The 27,667-nt window shown below is 43.1% G+C and overlaps 1 protein-coding gene across 5 annotated transcripts in view; it reads left to right on the forward strand.

Moving 5' to 3' along the window:
- Positions 1–27,667, forward strand: part of SGCD (sarcoglycan delta) — a gene marked incomplete at its 5' end in the record, with an annotated part of 1,184,416 nt that overhangs the window by 1,143,295 nt on the left and 13,454 nt on the right. For all 5 annotated transcript variants that reach the window (XM_082254622.1, XM_082254623.1, XM_082254621.1 and 2 more), the window contains one exon: positions 27,344–27,416. In XM_082254622.1, the coding sequence (XP_082110748.1) occupies positions 27,344–27,416 (73 nt within the window). The remainder of the gene's footprint in view (positions 1–27,343; positions 27,417–27,667) is intronic.

Here is a 27,667-nt window from a genome sequence, read left to right on the forward strand (position 1 = left end):
GATCCGGTGTCGATCATAGCCTTGGTGGTAATCCTAGTCTGGTCCCACTGTAATGTCAAATGAACAAAGAGATAGGGGTTAGAAAAGGAAGTCGTTAATCCTCCTAGCAAAACATGTGAACACTCACCCTCTTTTTTGCGGACAAGGGGACAGACGCTTATCAAATGATTCGGGGATGCGCAGTACATGCAGAGGTTTCTGGATCTTCTTCTGGCTCGTTCAGTAGTTGATAAAGGTGGGCGTATGGTTCCTACTTCCATAGGAGTAGGGTCAACGGCCGAAATCCGAGAAGGACTAGACAATGGCATTCCCATTTTCTCAGCCCTTCTTTCATGCAGTCGCCTGTCGATGTTGATACTGAGTTGTATTAAGGCATCCAAGGTGCCAGGTAAATCCGCTCGGGCGAGCTCGTCTTTAACAGCTTCTGACAACCCGAGTCTGAATTGAGTTCGCAGAGATGTATCATTCCACCCTGAATCAAGGGTTCATCTTTTGAACTCAGCTACAAAGTCTTCTACAGGTCTCCTTCCTTGTTTTAAAGCCCTCAATTGAATATCAGCAGTACTCTGCCTGTTGGGGTCATCATATAAACTAGCGAGTTCCGCTAGGAATAAAGAATAGGAGTTCAGAAGCTGATCATTTTTCTCAAAGAGAGAGTCTGCCCAGGCCCATGGATCACCCGTTAAGTATGAGATAACGGTACAGACTTTAATTTGATCAGTAGGGTATGTACAAGGTTTTAACAAAAAAAGTAATTGACATGCGTTTTTGAATTCACTAAATTTTTTCCTATCACCTGTAAACACTAGAGGAGGGTTTATTTTAGGCTCAGGGGGTTGAGCAGCAGTGAGCCGTGAAAGACGGGTTACCTGCTGTATCAGAGTCTGATTTTCTTCTTTTACTTCAGTAAGAGCAAGCATTAATGCATTTACTTGTTGTGTTAATTGTGTCACTTGAGTGGGTAATGCTGCTGAATCCATTTTTTAGGTTCGTTCAATCTGTAACGCTCCTGCGTTTTTGTAGTAGGCTGGATTTGCAGCTGCAGAATCTCCACTCAGTAGTCATGTAGAGATGTGTTGAATAACCAGATCCAACTCTCTGTAATGTTCTGGTACCTTTGGTACCCTAATTCCACTTTTCCTAAGTGTATGCGCCCCACCATTCTCTTTTGGTAAGGTGCGCATACACCTTTAAGACCGATGCTGTCATCACTGAGCGCCGCTGGAGCGGCTATTTCAACCTCCGGCGGTCTCACTCACATGTTCGTTCAACGCCGCATAATCTGCCTTGAAGCTCTCATGCTTGCAAGCATACCTCGCTATCGGAACCGCGCTGCTGATCCCTGTATCCCGCTACCGGATCATCCGCTCTTGCCGAACCTCTCCTCTACTACATTGCTACTAGTGATAAGTACCCCACAGGGGAAACCTCTATAACCTTCATGCTAAAGCTTACACTATCTAGCTGTGCATACTAAAGACTATTACTACATCTGCATTAACTAAGATTGCTAGCTCTTGAGCCTAATACCATCTGCTCTTGCACTGGGTTGGTCTATCCTGTATGTTCACCTGCTACTCTATCATCTGCTACCATACATGATTGCTAAACCTATCTGCATCCCATCTGCTACTATCTTACTTTCAAGAACATTCCTTTCAAGTGTCTGTCATCTACCATCTCTACCCAACCTGTCTCTTCAGCCTATCATCACTATATTACTATACATATAAGTCACTCTAGGAACATCTTATCGAGTGTGTGTATCTACTTGCTGAATTGAGACTATCCACACATGATGAGTCTTGGGAGTTGGGATTGGTGTCTCAGCGTTTCTCTACATGACTACTGAAGTGGAATATTTCTGCAGCTGTAAATCCACATTATACATAAAACGCAGGAGCGTTACACTCTCCAGACTCATCACTGTGGGCCTGTCAGCTTCAGCATACAGATATACACACTCAATAAGATGTTCCTGGAGTGATAGGATGTATAACAGTATGAAGATGATGTGCTGAAGGGACAGGTGTGAACAGTGACAGAGATGGCAAGCACTTGATAGAAATGTTCAGGAGAGTATTAGATGGTTTTAGGTAGAATGCAGATAGGTTAGTAATCGAGTATGGTAACAGGTGGTAAGGACAGCAGATGACAAATACAGGATAGACTAACCCAGTGCAAGGATAGACGGTAGTAGACTCAAGAGCTAGCAATCTATGTAACAGTGCAGATGATAGAATTAGTATGCATAGATAGTAACAGTCCTTATGTGCAGAGGTAGATAGTGTAAGTAAGGTTATAGAGGATTCCCCTGTGGGGTACTTATCACTAGTAAAGTTAGTAGTAGCAGGGTCCAGTAGTAAGGGAGTGATCCAGTAGCGAGATACAGGGATCGGTAGCGAGGTTCCGGTCTGTTTCCAAGTAAAAGAGAATAGCTGGAGGTTCCGGTAGCAAGGCAAGCTTGTAAGCATGTGGACACACGGCAGGTTGAACGAACGATGTGAGAGAGAACGCCGGCGGTTAAAATAGCCGCTCTGTGGCGCTCGGCGATGACGTCATCCGTCTTAAAGGTGTATGCGTACCACCTAATTAGAAAGGTGGGACGCATATTTGAAAGAAAAGTGGAAAATAAGGGTACCAAAGGTACCAGAATCATACAATGAGTTACATATATTTTGAAGCACAGATCAAAAAACTTCAATGCGATTTGAAAAAGAACATTGATCAATATTAGAGAACACTTTCAGATACCTCAGTTATTGGTGTTAATCTGGCACCTTATACGATTTTCTATACTTTTCTGACAAACCCTATTTAACTGGCAGCCTAACTTTCCAGTTTTCAATGACTTTGCAAGATAGTGAGCTGTTCTAAAGTGACTTAAGCCCTCCGGCAGCAGGTTGTCCAGATGAAGGCCAAAGGGATGACCCTTTCAGCCATAGCAAGAGAAGATGGTCGTTCTAAACCTGTCCTTTCTAGCATATTGCATCTTTAGAATGTCACAAACTCATTCAAGTCCCTCAAGAAGGCTGGTTGTCCATGAAAGACAAATACAAGAGAGGAAAGGGTAATGCGGAGAATTGGCAATTGGTTCAACACTGCAGCTGGAATTGCTCGCCAGTTCAGCGCTGAACATAGTAAAGATCTGTCTTGTCATACAGTGTCTCACTATTTAAGAGAATTTGGACTGAAAGCCCCCCTCTGCAGTGACCAAACCTCTCATTAGCAGAAACAATCAAAAGGCTAGACTAACCTTTCCTGAGGAGCATGTTGTGTAGACAGAACTGCTCCAAAGTTCACTTTAGTGATGAAAGCAAGTTTAATTTATTTGGGTATAATGGGAAACATTATGTTTGTCATCAAACTGGGGAAAGAAAAACCCAAAGTGTGTAAAAAGTCAGTGAAAGGTGGAAGGGGAAGCTCCATGGTTTGGGGGATGTTTTCTGCAAACAGGAGTTGGGCCTCTTAAACAGCTATTTGACAGAGTGAATGCAAATTTTTCTCAGAACCTTCTTCGACAACATGCTGCTCCTTTCCCCTGTTCATTACCCAATCAACCAGCAATTTTCATGCACAACAATGCTCCCTGTCACACAGCAAAACGGGTAAAGCAGTTCCTTGAAGCTGAAAACATTGAAATTTTGAAACGGCCAGCCCAAAGTCCTGATCTAAACCCAATAGAAAACCCCTGAAAAATCCTTAGTGACAAAGTTATGGCCAAGAAACCCACTACAGTCACCGAACTGTGGAAAAGACTGGAAGAAGTGTGGAACAAAATCGCACCAGAGCTGTGTGAGAGACTAGTGATGTCCTGTGGCCACAGTTGTGCTGAAGTCATTCAAAGCAACTTCCTACTAACTGTTGATTGTTGTAATTTTTCTGTGCTACAGTCATTGCTGTTCTCTAATTTTGATCATTGTGTTTTCTACATGTAGCAGGTTTTCCAAGCATTGGGCCTGCCATTGTTACCGGTGACACCTTCAGCCCATTTAAGCTGAGTACCCAAGTGTGAGAGTTGAGACAATGACCATTCCGGCATCTTTGGTTTGTTTTGTTTATTTGATACTGGGGATGGGAGAAGGGAATGATGGGGATACTCCTCTGGCTCAACTAGGTATAACTGGGACACTTTGTAGAAGAATGCCTGTTAGCGCTGTCTTGACGCCAGCTGGATGCCGACCAACGCTTACTGATGCTTGAAGATTGCTCTATTACTGAACTGTGCTAGAACTTGACTTGTAACCCTCTGGTTAACTCAAAAGATCCCGGACTGTAGTGAACTTGACTCTTGACACTCTCTTAAGCTCAAAAGTCCTGTAGACAGCTCCCTCCAGACCTTCACTGACTGAGGTAGCTCCTTGTAACTGCTTGTGCTGCTGCAACTCTCAACACTGTACACTGCATACTGCATGCTGTACACATTAACTCTTCAGGGCCCAACCACTGGCACCCCCTTTAACACTTCAGGGTCCTCTCGCTAGGCACCCCCTCTGACACTTCAGGGTCCTCTCACTAGGCCCCCCCTCTGACACTTCAGGGTCCTCTCACTAGGCAACCCCTCTGACACTTCAGGGTCCTCTCACTAGGCAACCCCTCTGACACTTCAGGGTCCTCTCACTAGGCACCCCCTCTGACACTTCAGGGTCCTCTCACTAGGCACCCCCTCTGACACTTCAGGGTCCTCTCACTAGGCACCCCCTCTGACGCTTCAGGGTCCTCTCACTAGGCCCCCCCTCTGACACTTCAGGTTTCTCTCACTAGGCACCCCCTCTGACACTTCAGGGTCCTCTCACTAGGCAACCCCTCTGACACTTCAGGGTCCTCTCACTAGGCACCCCCTCTGACACTTCAGGGTCCTCTCACTAGGCACCCCCTTTACCGCTAGCTAGCTCCTGGATCCCTTAGACCTTCACCGGAGCAGTCCCCTCTCAGCTAGGCAGACCCCCAGGGGCAGCTACAGTACTCACGAACTTGGAATGCTTTCCTGAAACTGGGCCCCCCCCAACTCCGCTGGTCCTCGGCACACCGGATCCTCTCTGCAGCTCAGCTCGGCTCTCTCTGTATCCTCAGGCAAGCCGCCCAAGACACCTGATCCTTCTGACAGGGGGAGAGACAGCCGTACTCTCTCTCCTGGGACTCTGCTTCCCGCCAAAGACGCTGCGTCATGCACTCCCCTCAAACTTATACCCACTCCCAGAATCCTGTGCGGCAGAATCTGCCTTTCTGGCCTTCAGGCCTGAATGTGCCACTGATTGGGTTTCCTCCACTGCCCAATGAGAGCCCTTCTCATGGAGCCAGTGGGGAGACTCCCCAGTGTCAATAGCAACACCTAGGAGACATGACAGCCCAGCTGAAAATCATGGCCCTACTGTTAGGCATCCAAGGCCCACTGTACTTTGCCTAGCACCTACCTTGTAGGGTGCTACATCCAAAATAAAGTTTTTTTTGTTAAAGTGCATTGGTTTATTTGAAAGACACTGTTCTATTAGCATGGTATAGCCACAACAAAAATTCCATCAAATGTTGAACAATGAAGATTACATTATTTCTGAAAAAATCAAGTGTTTATAAATTGTTCTCTAATTTTGATCTTCAGTGTGTATATATATATTTATATATATATATATATATATATATATATTACATAGATTGTACATTATATTACTGGAAAAGCTGTAAGAAGTGACTTCCAGCTCTAGACAAAGGGCAAATTATAATTCACCACAACAGTATATGTGTAGCCATTACAGGAACTGCTCCATTAAACACACCTGGAATGACCTTTACCTTCATTATCGATAAGGAGCCAATATGTTCCACTTCACAGTACCAGGGTATTAAAAAAATACAATACAAATGTTCCACGTGAGGAAGGTAACCTTTTCCCAATGATGGCAGCCTGCTGTCTTAACTCCTATGCAATCAAACATAAACGGCCTCCATCTAAAATACAGAGCAGACTACATACATTGAAAAATGACACATGTATATAACTTGGTTATATTGGTTAAATATATATATATATATATAAAGAGAGATTTAGGTGACATCTAACCGCTGAGGTCCACATTCTTGCACATGGTAATGTGCACTGCGTTAGGCAACCCTCTCAAATTAAATTGGCTGGAATGCACCTCAGTAGTCAAGAAACAGGGCCTGCACCTGTGCTGTGCTGCTACCTCTGATGGCGAAGTGCGTTGGGATGTAATTCGGGATGAGTTGTATCACAAGTAACGTGTCGTGTCTCGTGTTGTAGTAACATGCATGGGAACATACGCATTCCCACCACATGACAGGGTGAGTGGGGCCTTATCTCTACCCATAAGTGATGGGGGCAGGGTTTGATTTTGTGTTGGCCTTTTTTCTTGCAGTCCACAATCCAAGTGTTTAACCACTTGCCGACCGCTCACATTGAGCGTACTGCGGCAAAGTGGTTTGTTATCGTCCAGCGACATAGGTCTACGTCGCTGGACTCCCCCCCTTGTGGGCGGCGCGCGCGCACCGCCGGAGGCTCGCTCCCGCTGTATTCAGACACAGCGGGAGTCGGGCCAGGGGAGGAGAGGCGGTGATCGAGTGAGGAGATCCGCCCGCTTGTGTAAAGTGACAGGCAGGGACAGATTACAGGATTCAGCATAGCTGAACCTGTGATCTGTGCCTGTGTCACACAGTCCCCTCCTCCCACACACGTCAGTAAGCACCAGGCATACATTAACCCGTTGATCACCAATAAAAGTTAACCCCTTCCCTGCCAGTGTCATTTTTACAGTAACAGTGCATATTTGTAGCACTGATTACTGCAGTAATGTCACTGGTACCCCCAAAAGTGTCAAAAATGTCAGTTAGGGGCCCAATCTGTCCGCCGCAATGTCGCAGTCCCGCAAAAAAAATCGCAGATCGCCGCCGTTACTAGTTAAAAAAAAACAATAAAAATGACATAAATCTTTCCCGTAGTTAGTAGCTGCGATAACCTTTGCGCAAACCAATCAAAATACACTTATTGCGATTTTTTTTACCAAAAATATGTAGCGGAAAACAAATTGGCCTAAAATGTTAAAAAATTTAGATTTTTACATTTTTTGGGGGGGAATTTCATATAAAAAAATGTGAAAAATATTGTTATTTTTTCAAAATTGTCGCTCTTTTTTTGTTTATAGCGCAAAAAGTAAAAATCGCACAAGTGATTAAATACCACCAAAAGAAAGCTCTATTTATGGGGCACGACCGCGCAATTGTCCGTTAAAGTAATGCAGTGCCGAATTGCAAAATATGGCCTGGTCAGGAATGGGGTAAAATCTTCCGGTCTTAAAGCGGTTAAAAATATGCTTATTGAGCATTTTTTTGTCAAAGACATGTAGCTAAATACATTTTGGCCTAAATATACATTATGACAAAAATTGAATATATTGGATATTTTTTAACTGTCAAAGTAGAAAAATATTGTTATTTTTTCAAAATTGTCGCTTTTTTTTATTAATATCGCAAAAAATGAAAAGTGCACAGGTGATCAAATACCACCAAAAGAAAGCTCTGTTTGTGGGGAAAAAAAGGATGTAAATTTCGTTAGGGTACGGCGTTGCATGACCGTGCAATTGTCAGTTAAAATCGCACAATGCCGAATCGCAAAAAGTGGCCTGGACGTAAAGCAAGAAAATCCTCCGGTCCTAAAGTGGTTAAATTCCTCATGGCTGTGAGGGGTTTTAGCCAGGCTTTTGTACTTGGGAAAAATCAATAGGCGGGGCTGTATATTAACATTATGCTACCCTAGGCACACTTGTATCATTTTGTACAAGCTCCCCCCTCCTCGTGTCATGTAATATTGTAGTGAAAATTTGTGCTAGAATGTCATATTTGAAATGCTCTGTTTAAAAAAATAAATTGGCTTTATGCAAGAAATATACCTCCTGTGATGCAGTCTATATGGAGGATGGGGTTGCTTGCTGACTCGCCAATATCTACAGGCATATAAACGGTGGGGGGTACTGCGCTTCTGGGTAGGTGAACAATAATGAATAATAAATAAATAAATAAATAAATAAATGAACTATACCTGGTGTGTGTGACTATCACAGTATATACAAATGGGAACTAAACCATATACATAAAATTCGTAATCATAGTGAACAAAGGTAAACAAGCAATAACCTAAAAAACACTTAATGTGTTAATCATTCTTTAGTGATAAATAAAGTGCTCAGGTGCATATATATTAAACCACAGTGTCCTCTGTGCTTCACAGAAACTAAATCGCGGTCTGGGTGTAAATAAAGTCCAAAAACTGAAAAAATATATGTGCAAGTGAATAAGTATGAGTCCACAGGTGCTACTCCTTCACCAAACACCGAGCTACAAAAAGTGGGGTGCTTCTCCTTCCCCTCAGGGTGTTCAAGCCTCTCACCTTGAAGACTAAGGGTAAAAGCCTTAATAGTAATCCAGGGGGCTCCTCTCCAGTTTTATGCCATACTCCACTAGTGTCAGATATCTGGGCTACTGCAGATGATAAGACTCCCTCTCCCTCTCCAGATTCTCCACAGTTCCAATGGCTCTCAAAACAGAATGCTCAAAATAGTGCAGTATGTCTGGATAACGGGTTCTTTATTAAACATAACTTTAAAACTACTCACATTTGTTGAGTATACAAAGGACCCCTGAAGAAGCCACGTGACGCGGAAGTGGCATAACGCGTAGGGACGTTCGGACCGGAAGTGACGCACATCGCGGAAGTGAGGACTGCGATCCCACTCCGACGCTATCCCTTGTATTTGCTCTTTGTATACTCAACAAATGTGAGTATTCTGCACTATTTTGAGCATTCTGTTTTGAGAGCCATTGGAACTGTGGAGAATCTGGAGAGGGAGAGGGAGTCTTATCATCTGCAGTAGCCCAGATATCTGACACTAGTGGAGTACGGCATAAAACTGGAGAGGAGCCCCCTGGATTACTATTAAGGCTTTTACCCTTAGTCTTCAAGGTGAGAGGCTTGAACACCCTGAGGGGAAGGAGAAGCACCCCACTTTTTGTAGCTCGGTGTTTGGTGAAGGAGTAGCACCTGTGGACTCATACTTATTCACTTGCACATATATTTTTTCAGTTTTTGGACTTTATTTACACCCAGACCGCGATTTAGTTTCTGTGAAGCACAGAGGACACTGTGGTTTAATATATATGCACCTGAGCACTTTATTTATCACTAAAGAATGATTAACACATTAAGTGTTTTTTAGGTTATTGCTTGTTTACCTTTGTTCACTATGATTACGAATTTTATGTATATGGTTTAGTTCCCATTTGTATATACTGTGATAGTCACACACACCAGGTATAGTTCATTTATTTATTTATTTATTTATTATTCATTATTGTTCACCTACCCAGAAGCGCAGTACCCCCCACCGTTTATATATCTCACACTGTTTGGTCACCAGTTTCGGTACTAGCAGCATCTGGGGTCTCCTTTTTATCCCTTTATCGCTCTAGTTTAGACAGCGCAGGACTCACTATACTATACTTAATATCTACAGGCAGTTTAAAGTGATTGTAAAGTCTTGTTTACTTTTTTTTCATTTTATACTTTCCTGCTCTGTGCAGTGGATTTGCACAGGGTAGCCCAGATCCTCCTCTTCTCGGGTCCCTCTTAGCTGCTCCAGGCACCTCCCTCCTGTCGAGTGCCCCCACAGCAAGCAGCTATAGAGTTACTGTTTGGCCCCACCCCATCCCTCTCCTGATTGGCTAACTGACTTTGATTGACAGCAGAAGGAGCCAATGGCGCTACTGCTGTGTCTCAGCCAATCAGAAGGGAGAGTCCCAGACGGCCAAGGGACTCGTGGACATCGCTGGATAGAGATGGGGCTCAGGTAAGTATTAGGGGGGCTGAGGGGGGCTACTACAACCAGAAGGTTTTTTATCCTAATGCATAAAATGCATTAAGATGAAAAAAAAAAACCTTCTGCCTTTACAACCCCTTTAAGGCTATGTTCACACCTATACATGTGTTAAAGCAAGCACGTCAATGCACATTTTTTCAGTCATTGATGTGCCATGTGGCAGCCCATTTACCCAAAAACGGTAATGTAACGCAACACGTACATTCACATAAATGTGCTTAGGTGTGTTGATACCAGGGCTAAATTAGGAACATCATGGGCCTGGTGCTGAGGATTTTGGTGGTTCAGGGCTTCAGGTATGAATGAACACAGTCAGCGATCGATAAGGATCAATACCCAGAGAGCAGGGGGAATCTGATGGACAGTCTGGGGTGAACGAGGGGGGGGGGGCAGTTATAAGTACTGATCTCCCTCTATGGTTCACAAAGGAAGAAGCTAAAAGCATGGGAGGGAGAGGAGGTGAAGTAGCTTTTAGCAGCTTCATGGAGAGTCATAGAGGGATATTGGTGCTTGTAACTGGCCCCCCACTGCACCGATAACCTCCCAACTGTCATATTTCCCCAGCTGCAGGAGGTGCTGGGAGTCTCTCATATGGCCCCCTACTGGCCCAGAGCCAAATAGTCAGTCTGCCCCTGCTGGGCCTATATTAAGGTGGGGGCCTGGACCTGCAGCTCCAATAGCCCCTACGTTAATCTGGCCCTGGTTGATACTGTGCATTCAGAATGATTGTATGATTGTTCCGGGGAAAAAGGGTAATCAGTAGGATTAAAGTTCTGGTTCCTAAATCACATGATGCAGAAAACTGAAGAAGCTGGGTGCCACAATATTGATTACCTTTTACCCAGTGGAGGTAGGGCATAATAGTAATTTAAGTGACTGTAAATGATCACATTGTAAAACAACCCATTCAGTGTAACCATTTCTGGACTGGAAGGTTTTAACCTCTTAATTACCAGGCCATTTTTTGCGATACGGCACTGTGTTAGTTTAACTGACAATTGCGCCATCATGCGACACTGTACCCAAATAAAATTCATGTCCTTTTTTTCCCCACAAATAGATCTTTCTTTTAATGATATTTGATCACCTATGCGATTTTTATTTTTTTGTGCTATAAACAAAAAAGCGTGACAATTCTGAAAAAAAAAAAATTTTTCTTTTCTGTTATAAAACACAGCCAATCAAGTTGAATCCCCCTTTTGGCAGTTTTTTGCTAGTAATTGCGCTGATCAGCGACTTTTAACAGTACTGCAACATTGCAGTTGACATATTGGACACCTAACTGACACTTTTGGGGGGACCAGTGACATCTCTACAGTAATTAGTGCTAAAAATATGCACTGTTACTGTACTAATGACACTGGCAGGGAAGGGATTAACACCAGGGATGATCAAAGGGTTAATTGTGTCCCTAGGGGATGCTTTCTAACTGTGTGGTCGATGGACTCACTAGATGAACATAGAGATCTGTGTTCCTAAATAGCAGGAACACAGGATCCCTGTGTTCATCTATGACAGAAAGGCGGTCTGCCTTGGCCATTCTGTCTCTCTGGGGAGCGATCGGGGGTGGCTCTCCCTCTGGCCAATCAGCGCACGCCCCTACTGGCTATTGCATGAAATGACGTACAGGTACGTCATTTCGCGCAATAGAGCCAACCTGCTTCAGTATATGTACTGCTGGTGATCGGCAAGTGGTTAAAATAGAATTGAAATGCAAAACATTTGTGTGTAGATATAGAGAAAACATTATAAATACCTTTTTTCCCCTTTTTATAAATTATCACATTCTCTCTATTCTCAGGTGCATAAGAGCTGGGGGGGAGGTGAAGCAGCAGCACACTGAGCTTCCCAGTGAGAGGCTGTGCAGAAGGGGTGTCAGGACAAGTCTGATCATTGGAGGAGATCAGGAGTTCCCAACATAGCTAGAGAACTGACCACGGTGTCTTCTCCTGCTTAGTGTGTTCAGTTTTTAATAGGATAGCAAGGGGACTGGTAGGAACACCAAGAGTTTCACATAGAGGAAGCAATACAAAGAGAAAAGGGTACTTTCTTATACAAGTACATAGTACAGCAGGTACATTTCAGGAATATGAAGTGTTGGGGTAACACACACTTTAAAGTGGAACTTCACTCTCTCAGTCAACACTTACTATTTTTAATCCTTATGTTGCTAGCATTAGTAAACAGATGGGAAATTATATTATATTTACTTGTTTTTACATTTCTTCAGTTACTTCCTGATTTCCAGGCTGAGGCAAATTATATCATAAATCCCAAGAGTCTTCAGGAGGGATTTTCTTAGCACACCCTCCTGCCTGTATGCCTGAGCTAAAGGCTGATGGATTCCAGGAAGTATATACTACATGAATCATCTTCCCCTACTCAAGATGGTCACAGCCAGAAATGCTAGAGGGTGTTTTTACACCCTCTAGATGGCCACAGTCACCAATGCTAGAGGGTGTTTTTACACGCTCTAGATGGCCACGTCCAGAAATGCTAGAGGGTGTTTTTACACCCTCTAGAGGCCACGGCCAGAAATGCTAGGAGGTGTTTTTACACTCTATAGATGGCCACGTCCAGAAATGCTAGGAGGTGTTTTTACACCCTCTAGATGATCACGTCCAGAAATGCTAGGAGGTGTTTTTACACTCTCTAGATGGCCACAGCCAGAAATGCTAGGAGGTGTTTTTACACGCTCTAGATGGCCACATCCAGAAATGCTAGAGGGTGTTTTTACACCCTCTAGAGGCCACGGCCAGAAATGCTAGGAGGTGTTTTTACACTCTCTAGATGGCCACGGCCAGAAATGCTAGGAGGTGTTTTTACACTCTCTAGATGGCCACGGCCAGAAATGCTAGAGGGTGTTTTTACACCCTCTAGATGGCCACGGCCAGAAAAGCTAGAGGGTGTTTTTCTCAGCAAAAAAAAAGAATAAAGACATGGATTTATAAGCGAGTTTGGTTTGAACTATAAAAATGAATTAAACAGCGTTTTTAGTTTGTGGTGCTCAGATGCAGTAAAGTTCCACTTTAAACACTATACCACTGATGCTCTTGGTGCCTGGGATCTATGAGTAATTTTCTCTAATATCCAACTTATATAGAGAGTGTAGGCACTGTAAGTGCACAGTTAAACATTTGGCTATCAGATCGTTAAATGAAACCCTTAAGGGGTCTAACTTATTCTCTCTATGTTCTTAGTACTGCAATGTCCTTTTCTTTTGAGAAAGAATTTTTGGAGGAACTTGTGGCAAACAGAGCAATTCCTGCCAGGTAGCTATTTCAGCTAAAAGGCGACCTGAGGACAGCTTGGCCTTTTTCATCACAAAGCAGATCCAGCTATAGGAACCATTGATTTTAATGGGTTTCTGAGGCTGTAGCTACATTTCGCAGGAAGGATCTGAACAGTGGCAGGCAGCCCACCTGCATCTCTGGAGCTGTTCTCAAGTGGCCCCCGAAAGCTAATTGATCTTATCACATTCCATCACACAAAAAAAAATCAAAGTTGAACGCCAGCTTTTGTTTGAAAGATATCACCCCCCTCTGATCGATTGTAAATATGGCAAAGAGTAAACTTTTCTTCCATAGTTCTGTCTGTTCCTAGTCTAGGGATAACACAACAGCCCTTTTTTTCCTGTTTTGAAACTGAAATTGGGAGATTTGGCAGAGAGAATATTGTTATTACCAGATTCTGATGAACACATAACTACATCCAAGCTCTGAGTGTCAGGGGTGAGCTAATACAGCCTAAATAATACTGCTACGTGTTAATATATATAGTAATCTTATTATATTGTGTTTTATTATGTCTCATAATAGACTGGCAACCCAAGTCTGCCACCTAGTTTGTTTCTGAGAATGTTCTTGGTCTGCCTTGGTCTATCTCATCCTTTTCTCCTTTTGTCTACACTTATTCCCATCATCAAAACCTTTCCTAACGAGCCTTGCCTTTTATTATGGACCGTATGTATCAACGTGTTCGTAAAACTGATCTCCAGGCATACAGGTATATACACAGATGAAATACAGATAAGTGAGGTGTTTTACCTGCCAAAGATTTGTGTCTCTGTCCATCCAGGCCTGAGATTTACACAACTCTGCCCTGTCTGGCAGGTCAGAAGACCTGAATTTGTATTTGTTGCAGTTCCATGACTGCAGAGAAGCATAGGCTCATTTATGACCAACTAATAAAAACCAATACCTTTCCCCCCAAAAAGACAAGGAAGGTGATTAAGTTGGAAATAGGGCAAGGCCACAGCTTTTATGAACTTTGCAAAAGTAACAACTTTCCAAATGTACCAAACAACAATACCAGTCTCAGTTATACCGTGAGCACCCATAAAACATGAACTCACATAGTCTAAGAGGCCTTTCCTTACCATCAGTGCCAGACAGGCATTAGACTGACCCCAGAATTTACCAAACAACAATGCCAGTCACAGTTATACCATGAGCAACCATAAAACATAAACTCACATAGTCTAAGAGGCCTGTCCTTACCATCAGTGCCAGACAGGCATTAGACCCCAGAATTTACCAAACAACAATGCCAGTCACAGTTATACTGTGAGCACCCATAAAACATAATCTTGCATAGTCTAAGAGGCCTGTCCTTACCATCAGTGCCAGACAGGCATTAGACTGACCCCAGAATTTACCAAACAACAATGCAAGTCCCAGTTATACCGTGAGCACCCATAAAACAAACTCACATAGTCTAAGAGGCCTGTCCTTACCATCAGTGCCAGACAGGCATTAGACTGACCCCAGAATTTACCAAACAACAATGTCAGTCACAGTTCTACCATGAGCAACCATAAAACATAAACCTACATAGTCTAAGAGGCCTGTCCTTACCATCAGTGCCAGACAGACATTAGACTGACCCCAGAATTTAACTTGAGGGCATAGCCCATAAAGCAACATCAATTGCTGGCAAGGTCAAAACTGCCAATAAAGCTGTGACAAAACATTACAATGGGCTGGAGGGTGGGCATTTCTTGTGACAGCTGAATCTCCTCAGAGCAGTTGGATGTGCCCCAGCGTAGCCTTTTCCTACAGTTTAGGCTCCAACCAGTCACCTCAGGTCTTTGTAGCCAATCTTAAGGGAGCTACTTAACTTCTCTTCTAGGTTCACACCCACAGTGATGCCATGAGTCCAGCAGTCAAGGCTTCCTTTCCCTAAAGGAGGTTCAAAGGGCCTTCATAACACTTACAGATTGTGTCACCACTCAGTCTGTGTCTTGACAGTAAAAGGGGAAGCAGCAGCTCATCACTCTGTAGCTGTGCGCTCACTTCCTATCAGCATGCTGCTTTCTCTGCAGCATAACAGATTGGCTCCTTGCAGGGTCAGAACAAGGGGTGGGCAGGAGGGTCGGATGCCCTGGGTGCAATAGTTTATTGCAGGAATGTGGGCACCCGGACCATAACCCTAAGGGAAGGGGGAAGGCATCTTTGCCCTGGGCGCTGGGTGGCCTTGTCCTAGCACTGACTCCTTGTGCTGCTTCTACCTCCCTCAGTTAAAGCTCTGCTGTACACAAACTACAAGAGGCTGATAGAAAAAAATATTCAGGTATTTGCACTGCTTGCATTAAACTAACAAATTTAAGAATGCCCAATCAAAGAGTTAAAACTAACATCGAAATGACACTATGGTTTTGGCATGGGACGCCAAATGGATCATCTGGCTGGATGAGGCCCACAGCTGTGGCCAATTCTGGGGGCTCCTTCCTTATTTAAGGCATTGCTTGGCCCCTGACCTCTCTGTCTCCAGGCTGGGAATTTGTTTTGGTTGCCCTTACAACTCTGATGGCAACGCTGCTGCAGGTATATCCATTTTCAATAGATCACAATTAGACAGACCAGATAGTATAGGCATGTCCTCATGCTATATTGCAGATGTCCTTATCTACTTTACAGACTCCTGAATGCTCTCAAACTATAGATGAACCAGTGGAATACCAATGTTTGATTTTGCTAGATTATAGCCCTCATTTATTCTGTTTAAGGAACGTTTAAATTAACACTAAGAGAATGGCAGTATAAAATACATCAAATGTGAAGTAATCTGTTAATGTAGGATTACCTATAGCGCTTGCTTTAATAAAGAAAAAACGGGATAGTCCCCAATGAGGGATCTGCAGCAATAAAAATAACATTATTAGATTCTTAGTATAATTATAAAGAGGGGAGTATGTATTTTATACTGAAGGGTGAAATATACTAGGCATATTTCCCACGCCAAGTGGAGAAACCTATACTTTTATAAATGAATCAATTAAATAAATAAATATTAAATATAATTAAATGAATAGTGGTTTGCAGCTGCTATAGTAAAGTGCGAGTGCTCAAATGTGAAGTAATCTGTTAATATAGGATTACCTATAGCGCTTGCTTTAATAAAGAAAGAACAGTCCTAACACTGTTAAAAATAATCAAAATTATTAAAGTGCATAGAAAATGTAAAACCCCCGTGATCTATTATATGTGGTATATTAAAAGATGATACACTTTAAATATAAATTCATATAAGTACTAAATTGTTATAAATTATTAACGGAAAAATACAAATTCATAGACAGTGCATGAGGTATATAAATACTCTCACAAAGTTTCCATAAAGTTCATGTGTAAAAATTAAAATGTGACTTCTTAGTGATTAGAGTTCAAAATAAATAAAATGCACAGTGAGTAGTGCTTCTTGATAGGTTTTCCACTCTATCCCTGGTGTCACTCCTTGTGTTCCACCGTGAAAAATAGATGAATTTCACACTCACCAGATCACTTGGGTCCTATGTGCCTTATGACACTAAGACCATACGAGCTTTGGTAACCCCCAGGGCCGGGATACGTTCCCTCCAGATGGATAGTCTTCAACGCAAGCCGGAAGTACCGCTCTCCACGCCGTAGCTCATATATGTGATGGCGGTTTATCCGTTTTTACTTGTTTTTACTCGTCTTTATTTTTATTTGGACCCTGTAATGGCTTATTTGGATATTGTGCAATAAAATACCTATTGAAAAAACGTTACTGCACTATCTGGACCTTCCCCTTCTTTTTATATACATCCAGAGGCGGACTGGGCCGGGAGGCAGGGAGGCGATTGCCCTCCAGGCCGCTCTGATGCTTCCTAAAAAGGCCACTCGCTCCGCACCGATTCCACCCCTGCAGACAGGCATGACACCCGCCGGCCGCCGCTACATTGTGTTATACTTGCGGAGCATCACTGCTCTGCTGCAGCTCTGCAAGTATACTATAATGTAGCGGTGGCTGGCGGGTGTCATGCCTGTCTGCAGGGGTGGAATCGGTGCGGAGCGAGTGGCCTTTTTGACTGGTGAGTCCAGTCACTTCCCTGTCAGGCGGAGTGATCTCCACCCGACAGATGCTTTCTAGTCCCGGCCGAGTGTGATGTCATGCAGAGGCCAGGAGGCGGGAAGAAAGGACGGAGGAGAGTGCTTCTGCAAGGAACTGCGAGGAGCCAGCCCAGTGAAGCCCTGTGGAATAGTGAGTTTTCAGAGGCTGCTCAGGCTGATAATACACCTTACATAAGGCAATGTTATGTCAGTGTTGTAGATGTGTGAAATGGCTCAAGTAATTAACTCATTGAGGCGAGGAGTTAATTTACAATGCTGTTTGTAAAATGCAGCATGGAGGGGGTTAATGTACTGCCACTGGCCACTAATGCATTAGTGACCAGTGACAGTTAATTAACCCCTTTGTGCTGCATTAGTGACAGTTGCACCAGTGTCAGTGTTAATTAACCCCTGTATTGTGCAGCATGAGATGGTTAATAAACACTGACACTGGTACAACTAATGCAGCACAAAGGGGTTAATGACTGCCACTAGTCACTACTGCATCCGTGTCCAGTGGTGTATTTTATTTTTGTGCTACCCTAGGCAAGATTTAAATCGGGCACCCCCATCTACATTTATCCCACCCCAGCCACAGTATACTGTTCTTGTCTCAGGGTCTGATGAGGAAGCCACAGCTGTTCACAATGAATGGCTGCGGCTTCCTTATCAGACCCTGGGACATGAGGGCAGAGGATGGGGGTCAGTGGGACATAGGATGGGGTCAGCAGGGCAGAGAATGTGGCGGCAATGGTAAGCACTGATCAGGAGCAATGATTAAGCTGGATTGATATGCAGCACTAGTAGGTGGCAATGATGGACACTGATAGGTGGCACTGATCAAGCTGCACTGATGAGGCTGAGCTTATATGCACTGGTGAGGCTGCATTGATGGGCAATGATCAGGCTGCACTGATGAGGCTGCACTGATGGACACTGGTGGTGCTGCGTTGATGGGGACTGATGAGGCTGCATGGATGGAAACTGATGAGGCTGCACTGGTGGACACTGATGAGGCTGAAAAGTGAAAAAATGTGGCGCTCAACAGCTTGATAAAACACAAAATAAATTATTCCAATGTGCAAACGTTCGTGCAAAAAAACAGTTTCTAGTGTCCAAAAAAAAAAAGGGTTAAGCAAACAGCCAATGATGGAAACACAGACTTGATAGGAGTGAATCTCAAAAAAGCCTCCACCTCCACACGATTACCCAGTGAAATGTATAGGTACCGCTTACCAGAACCACTGGACCCCTTAGTTATAGGGGGTCAAACACGCTTATTGATCCACATCAGATCCGACCTTGCACATCCCCCTCTCACACAGGCGACAGTGTGTAGCCAAATCGATGGAGCATTAAAGAACCAATTCATAGATGGAGAGAAATGACAAACGGGCTCTCATGGTGCAGTATTACTCATCAAAGGATCATTTTCAGTTTGCTGGGGATAGGAGACCCTGCTCCACGCCTGCGTTCCTTAGACCCGGAAGTTTACGGTCTCACGTTCCCAATCTAAGGGTCTAAGGAACGCAGGCGTGGAGCGGCGGCTCCTATCTCGCCTGTGTGAGAGGGGGATGTGCAAGGTCGGATCTGATGTGGATCAATAAGCATGTTTGACCCCCTATAACTAAGGGGTCCAGTGGTTCTGGTAAGCGGTACCTATACATTTCACTGGGTGATCGTGTGGAGGTGGAGGCTTTTTTGAGATTCACTCCTATCAAGTCTGTGTTTCCATCATTGGCTGTTTGCTTAGCCCTTTTTTTTTTGGACACTAGAAACAGTTTTTTTGCATGAACGTTTGCACATTGGAATAATTTACTTTGTGTTTTATCAAACTGTTGAGCGCCACATTTTTTCACTTTTTCATTTGTCACGTTATTCACGTTGATTTTGCAGCTCGCAGAGTGGAAGCAATTTCACCCTAAACACATTTATAGATATGAGTAGTGTTTATTTATTTATACATCACATTCATTTTGCGCAGTTTTTGTTGGGTTCACCAATAATCTTCTTTCACTGATGAGGCTGAGCTGATGGACACTGATCAGGTTGCATTGATGGGCACTGGTGAGGCTGCATTGATGGGTACTGATCAAGCTGCATTGATGGGAACTGATAAGGCTGCACTGGTGAGGCTGCATTTATGGGCACTGGAGAGGCTGCATTGATGGACACTGGTGAGGCTGCATTGATGGGCACTGGTGAGGCTGAATTGATGGGCACTGGTCAGGTTGCATTGATGGGCACTGATCAGGCTGCATTGATGGGCACTGGTCAGGTTGCATTGATGGGCACTGGTCAGGTTACATTGATGGGCAATGATCAGGATGCCTTGATGGGCACAGGTGAGGCTGCATTAATGGGCACTGATGAGGCTGGACTGATGGGCACTGGTGAGGCTGCATTAATGGGCACTGATGAGGCTGGACTGATGGGCACTGGTGAGGCTGCATTAATGGGCACTGATGAGGCTGGACTGATGGGCACTGGTGAGGCTGCATTGATGCATTATTTTTGTTAAACCTCCTTTGTTGCTATTAACATTAAATTATGTTACCACATTGTATCATATTTGTCTTGCTTTATAACATCAATATCCGTTATAAACCAGGTGGGCATAGATGGTGAGCTCGGTGGTTCAATGGGCCACTTGACTGGACTTGCCCCCCAGGCCCAAGGCTGCCAGTCCTCCCCTGTATACATCCTTGATTGGAGGTGGATGGCAGGAGGAGCGTTGCTATAACGAGAAGGTATCCATCTGGAGGGAACGTATCCTGGCCCTGAGAGTCACCAAAACTCGTATGGTCTTAGTGTCATAAGGCACATAGGACCCAAGTGATCTGGTGAGTGTGAAATTCATCTATTTTTCACGGTGGAGCACAAGGAGTGACCCTAGGGATAGAGTGGAAAACCTATCAAGAAGCACCAAGCACTACTCACTGTGCACTTTATTTATTTTGAACTCTCATCACTAAGAAGTCACATTTTAATTTTTACACATGAACTTTATGGAAATTTTGTGAGAGTATTTATATACCTCATGCACTGTCTATGAATTTGTATTTTTCCGTTAATAATTTATAACAACTTAGTACTTATATGAATTTATATTTAAAGTGTATCATCTTTTAATATACCACTTATAATAGACCACGGGGGTTTTACATTTTCTATGCACTTTAATAATTTTGATTATTTTTAACAGTGTTAGGACTGTTTTTTCTTTATTAAAGCAAGCGCTATAGGTAATCTTATATTAATAGATTACTTCACATTTGAGCACTCGCACTTTACTATAGCAGCTGCAAACCACTATTCATTTAATTATATTTAATATTTATTTATTTAATTGATTAATTTATAAAAGTATAGGTTTCTCCACTTGGCACGGGAAATATACCTAGTATATTGCACCCTTCATTATAAAATACATACTCCCCTCTTTATAATTATACTAAGAATCTAATAATGTTATTTTTATTGCTGCAGATCCCTCATTGGGGACTATCCAGTTTGAGCTTTAAAAGCTCCCAGCCATACCCTATAGTGCTAGATTGGACAGTCTTTTTTCACAGCTATGATATAATATTTACAAGGTAACTATATTATAAAGCTCTAATTTTTCCTTTTATAGGTTCCCATTAAACAATCTATAATTATTTGAGAGAATGAATTTCCCTTTAAGGTATATTAGTTTACATCTATTTCCTATAGAGACCTGATATTCTATTTTTACCTGGGACTTAACCAGGATAAACCAGCAGTCTAATCTTTTCACCATAGAAATAAGGTAAACATAGTTTTTTTTTATTGTGCCTGAGTAGGCTTCTCTGTTGCCTACAAAATGACATTGAGTTCTGTATATAATAATACCCAAGTTGTGGTAGAGGGGAAAGGCATGGGACCTGCAGGCTTCTGTATATATAGGTGTTCCCCGTGGCCCTTTGGACAGTTTGCCCCCTTGATTTCTTTCCTTCTTCTCTTACCCCTTCAGTGCTGAAAACTTTGAATAATTGCACAGCCATGCAACACTGTATCCATATGGAATTATTATTTTTTTTAAACTGATAGAACTTTATTTTGGTGGTATTTAATCACTACTGGGGTTTTTATTTTTTGCCAAATAAACAAAAAAAAAGACCGAAAATGTTGAGAAAAAAAGTTTCTGTTATAAAATTTTTATGTTATAAAAAATCTTCTAGATTGTAAGCTCTAACGAGCAGGGCCCTCTAGTTCCTCCTGTTTTGAATTGTATTGTAACTGTATTGTCTTCCCTCACACTGTAAAGCGCTGCGCAAACTGTGGGCGCTATATAAATCCTGTATAATAATAATAATAGTAATAAAATTATGCAAATCAGTAATTTTTCTTCTTCACTGATGTGCACTGATGATCCTGCACTGATGTGCACTGATGGACACTGATGAGGCTGCACTGATGGGCACTGATAAGCTGCACTGATGGGCACTGATGAGGTAACACTGATGGGCACCGATAGGCGGCACTAATGGGCACTGACAGGGGGCACTGATGGGGCTGCACTGATAATCAGGCCACTGATTATCAGTGTAAATATTGTACTCACTGTGTCCTAACAGATTGGCTCGCCTTTCCTCACACGCTGTTTCTGTTTGAGGAAAGGAGAGCTGATAATCGGCAAGTCTGTTTACATGTATGGGAGCTGTGTTTGGCCCTTTACCCTGATCTGTGATCCACTATGTCCAAGGTGCACAGCAATAATAGACACTTCCCAATGTGCACCCCAGGGGGCATGTAGGAAGTGCATTCTCAGTAAGACATCCAGGGATGCCCTCCCAGAACTGGAGAGCTGTGTTAAAGCTGTATTTCGGCTATAGTGTGGTGGGAAAGGGGTTAAAGTCCAACTCCGGTCAAAAAAAAAGTTTTCCCCCTGTGCCCGCATTGCACAAGTCAGTTAGTCATTTTTGTCTGGAGGTTTGGAGAGTGAAGATATACTTACATTATCTTCCAATCCTCCCCACGCAAGACTGGTCCCTGTGGCTCCCCGCAGTCTTGTGTGGTGGATTGTTCCTGACCTAATGACGCCAATAGACCTGATCTGAACATATAGACGTCAGGAACAGTTTGCTGCTGCATCATTGGGGAGCGCTGTTTGCAGATTGGCCGGAGGATCTGGTGAGTATATGCTTTTTTCCAGTCCCCTAGACAAAAACGAGCATTTGGCCTTTGCAGTGTAGACACTGCCCAACTTCATGGGAAATCTTTTTGTTTTTCCCAGAGTTGGGATTTAATTAGATTGGCAATCCTATATCTCCCAGTCTGTGGCTGCTGTGCAGGGGGTTAAAGAGGATGATATCAGGATTTTCAGTAATTTATGCTAGTTTTATTTGAAAATAAATGTAACGATTTATTATTGAACACATAACTTGATTAAATGGTGTGCTTTTGTGTGTTTCTGGAGTTCTGCATAGTTACAGGCACCATGAGAGATCTGGAACCCAACTCCCTCCTCTTTCTCCTAGTCTGGAGTTGATAGGGTTAACTATTATGACCTCACAGTTTAAAGTTAAGCAGGAAGTCAGCTTTTATATTTTCTTCACATTGAACAATAAGCTCTTTGGAATCCCATAATTTTCCACCATAAATTGGTGTCATCTTCACATGGAAGTTGTAAAACTTTCTCTCCAAAATTTTAGGGGTCACCCCACCCAAAATTTACAGGTGGAATCTGGTGGACTGAGTCAACCCTGCCTTCTTACCTGTTTTTGATACTCCGAACAGCAAGAGCTCCCAGTTCTTGTTTCTGACTCCGTTTCTGTCCACCTGGGAGTTGTGGGTGTTTCCATCCTCCTTTGTGTGTTCTAGCTCCCTCTGCTGCATGTATCCAATATAAAAACTGGAATTTTTTTTATACAGTATATGAAAATACCCCTGTGGCTGCTTTGTGGTCCTGGCCATGGCTTCTGTTGGCAATGTAGAAATCTGGCCTTTTGATCAAAAAGCCTATTAGCAGTCACTTCTTCTGTTATCTCTGCTGCCTATCCCTGACTGTAAATGCCCGAAAAAGTGAAATGCTGGTATTCATGCAGAAAAGGTGTCTAAAAGGAAAGTGTCTGTGTTAATTATAACAACTAAAATTCCAGCTTCAGCCCTACACCACAAATCAGGAAATAAAAGAAACAGGAGATCAGGACACTTGATGCTCTGAGCCCATGGAGTTCTCCTTGATGTTTGCTTGACCTCTGTGGCATGGAAAGGGTTATACTGTACATCCAGCATAATGGGGGAAGATGTCATGCCCCAATAGCTTTCCAATCTGGTGGAAAGAATGGAGACACTACATGCCTGTATAGTGAAAACAATCCAATAGCAGGCAATGACAATCTATCTCCCATACAATTACTGTTATCTCAAAGTCAATGAGGTTAAGAAAAGCAGAAGTCTATCTTGTAGAAGCGAGGCAGCACTTTGTATGATCCTTATCGCCTGTGTATAGAAATTTCCAATTTCATCACAATATCGGGATAATAAATTCCCTTTATTAAGTCAATGAGCCAAGTGGATGAGTGAGACAGGAGTTAGGCGAGCACAGACAGGCTGTGTTATAAGAGATAGGGAAGTCGCAGACAGTAGAAAGCAAGGCAGAACATACACTAAATCTATTTGAATATAATCAGTGAGTATATTTTACTTCTATGTAGCGCTACTCAGGTCTACACATTTTCATAGTTTGTACAGTTGTTTTCATACCAGTCATTTAAAGTGTTACTAAACCCACAACAGTAAAATCAGTCTGTATATGCAGTAAAGCGCACTTGTTATACACACTGTGGAACCTAAGGGGTTAATAATCTGCATTGTGTAAAAGGGCTGCTTGATCTTGTATGCACAGATCCTCCTCTTATTTCACTGACTCCAAAACATGTCCGGATAAGACTGAGCCTTTGGAGTCAGGCTGCACATGCTCAGTTTGGTGTGTATTGCTAGAGAGGTTTTTTTTTTACTTGGGAGAGTGATCAGCACAGGGCCAATCAGCACTGTCCAGACATGTCAAGACAGAGGGTCAGGAGCCCTGCAGCCTCATAGGAAAGCTCAGTGCAAACTCCTCCTACAAGTTTCACCAGGAACTAATAGAAAACACAAGACTGCTATATTCTGTTGATGAGAAAATGTATTTAGCTGTTTATATTTTCTAAAATAATTGCATTTCCATGGTATGAGTACTGTGGGAGACCAGATATAGTGAATGCAGTGTCCTGGGTTTAGTAACACTTTAGGTTTACCTGCAGTGAAAAATTAAAACTGGAGTTATAGCAGTTACTACTTTCATTTCATGTGATAACCCCAAAGGAAGTAAAGAAGGGAGAAACTGCAAGTTCATCTACACAACTGGTGAAACAAAGGTTTTTTAATGGTTTAATACCCCAGTTGAAAGAAAAGTTGTTCACGGCGAGGCCTGAGGCAGGCAATATGTCTATTCAAGACCTATATTGTTATCCATAGAAAACAGGATTAACCAGAAAGAGAGCAAACCCCAAATTATGTACATGGGAAAGCAGAGGATAAAAGGAAGAGGAAGAGGCAGATGCAATTTCAGAAACCATGGCAATCGGGGATCAATTATAGGCTACAATTGTAATGGGGACGGACACATAGCCAAATTCTGTCATCTTCCTGACCGTAGACTGGAAAACCCACAGTGTGTCCCTTTAGTCAACCAAAATAACAAATTGTCATTCTACACCTGGTGTAGTTATATGGACTTTACAAAGTCTTAGTACCCTTCCCATTTACAAAGAGACCAAGCACCAACATTCCGTGACTTCCATATACAATATTTGCAGTTTCACATCACAATGCAGAACTAGGTTTCACCAGCAGGTGGCTGTGTTTGTGATATCTGTAACTGACTGTCTCTCAACAGTGAAAGTTACAAAAGGATTCCACATCCAGACATAGGTTTGTTTTTGAAGATATCATCAGTTATATAACCTACATGTTTACTCAGGCACACCTATTTAACAGACTTGGGGTGGATACATAAATAACGAGTAATTAAGGACCTAAATAGTTACCTTTCTTGGGGAAAATGTTAATGTAGGTTCTGATGCTGTTCCCATACCTAAATGCCTAAGCATTGGCCATGTGATCTCTGCAGAAGCAGACTCATCACAGAACATGTGGATCAATGTGTCACAAGTTAGCCTATAGTTTTGTCTGTATATTCTTACCTCCTTGCTGCAGTGCTTCTGTTTTGCCTCCCTTCACATGTGGTGTTTGGGCTTCTCTGTTTCCTATGGGCGTCGCCTGCTCCACTGTGGGTTATATCCTGTTCCTGTCAATTACTTCCTGGGTCACCTCCCTGTTTGCTTCCCTATATATACACATGCTCAGTGCACTGTTCCTTGCTTGAGCAACTTCGCTGTTCTCTGAGCTCCCATCCGTGTATCCCTTGGCTATTGTATCTGATCTCCTGTGTACCGACCCGGCTTTGTTTCTCCATCTATGTTTGTCTGCTGCCTGTCCTGACCTCGGCTTGTCTCTTGGATCTCCTATAGTCTCCTGTTTACCCTGCACACGCCAGCGGTCTCTACATTCTCAGCTGGGCCTACCTGGGGGCCGCGACCTGGTTCCAGTCTGCTGCAAGTCCATCCCCACCATCAGGGGCCCTGGTGAAGAAGCAGGCTGGGGCTTAGACTCCGCGTCCTGGGGAATCCTGAGCTGGGGATCTATAAGGGCTCACTACCACAGACCCGTTGACACAATGCCTTGGCTTTTGGTCATGCAAACCCCCCAATAAGGGTAGCCTATTTCAGGATTTATGTTATGAAATATGTATCATCCCAGCATGACTGTTTACATAGCTTTGCCTGAAAATGTATTTATTTTTTCTAATGGCAGCATTAAAATGTTAAAATGAGACCTCTGACAGCCTCTAGCTAAGCGTAAACCAATATAGAGTACTATTATAAGTAGGCAAACGTTAATTTTCTGTAAGTAGGGCTGCACAATTACACTATATTACCGAAAGTATTAGGACGCCTGCCTTTACACCCACATGAATTTTAATGGCATCACAGTCTTAGTCTGTAGGGTTCAATATTGAGTTAGCCCACCCTTTGCAGCTATAACAGCTTCAACTCTTCTGGGAAGGCTGTCAACAAGGTTTAGGAGTGTGTGTATGGGAGCGTTTGATCCTTCTTCCAGAAACGCATTTGTGAGGTCAGGCAATGATGTGAACGAGAAGGTCTGGCTCGCAGTCTCCTCTCTAATTCATCCCAAAGGTTTTCTTTTGGGTTGAGGTGCAGGCCAGTCAGGTTCCTCCACCCCAAACTCGCTCATCCATGTCTTTATGGACTTTGATTTGTGCACTGGTCTAATTTATTTGGTGGAGAGAGATTATGGTGTGGGGTTGTTTTTCAGGGGTTAAGCTTGGCCCCTTAGTTCCAGTGAAGGAAACTTTTAAGGCTTCAGCATACCAAGACATTTTGGATGATATCATGCTCCCAACTTTGTGGGAACACTAAGAATGGCCCCTTTCTGTTCCAACATGACTGTGCATCAGTGCACAAACAAGGTCCATAAAGACATGGATGAGCACATTTGGGGTGGAGGAACTTGACTGGCCTGCACAGAGTCCTGACCTCAACCCCATAGAACACCTTTGGGAAGAATTAAAGTGGAGACTACGAGCCAGGCCTTTCGTCCACATCAGTGCCTGACCTCATAAATGCGCTTCTGGAAGAATGGCCAAACGTTCCCATAGACACACTCCTAAACCTTGTGGACAGCCTTCCCAGATGAGTTGAAGCTGTTATAGCTGCCAAGGTGTGGGCCAACTTAATGTTGAACCCTATGGACTAAGACTGGGATGCCATTACAGTTCATGTGTGTGTAAAGGCAGGTGTCCCAATACTTTTGATAATATAGTGTATCTTGTTGATGTTTATTTGGTCTGTTACATAGGTGTGCACAACCTATTAAATTAGGGTGTGCACCCCAAAGCTCAAACACACATGTTTCTGGCAGAACCATATATTTATCCAGTGTTTCTGTTGATATCACCATACTTGCTGTTAATGCACGGCAGTTGTATATTAATATATTTTATCTTCTTTTTTCTTTTAGGAGCGGAAGGAGCAGTTTTCCCAGCATCTCTTGAAACACCATATGTTAAAGCTGAGCCATTCCACCATCTACGGTGAGTAAAAGACTTTGGACAAGATGTATACAAGTCCGATAATAATGGCCCAAAAGCTTCAGCTCTTCATCACATTTGCTGTGTAGCTGAGCTCATCCAGCCAGGTGTTGCCACCTATAACACATAGTTCAGCACCATGGACAGCACGGTCTGCTCAAAAGCAAATGGATAGCTCCTAGAGAGATATTTTCTCCTGAATAAAGGTAAATTATGGACCTATCTGTTAAATATTGAAATCATTCATTCTTTTA

This window comes from Pelophylax lessonae, assembly GCF_965119305.1.
Source record: "Pelophylax lessonae genome assembly, chromosome: 4".
Lineage (NCBI taxonomy): Eukaryota > Metazoa > Chordata > Amphibia > Anura > Ranidae > Pelophylax > Pelophylax lessonae.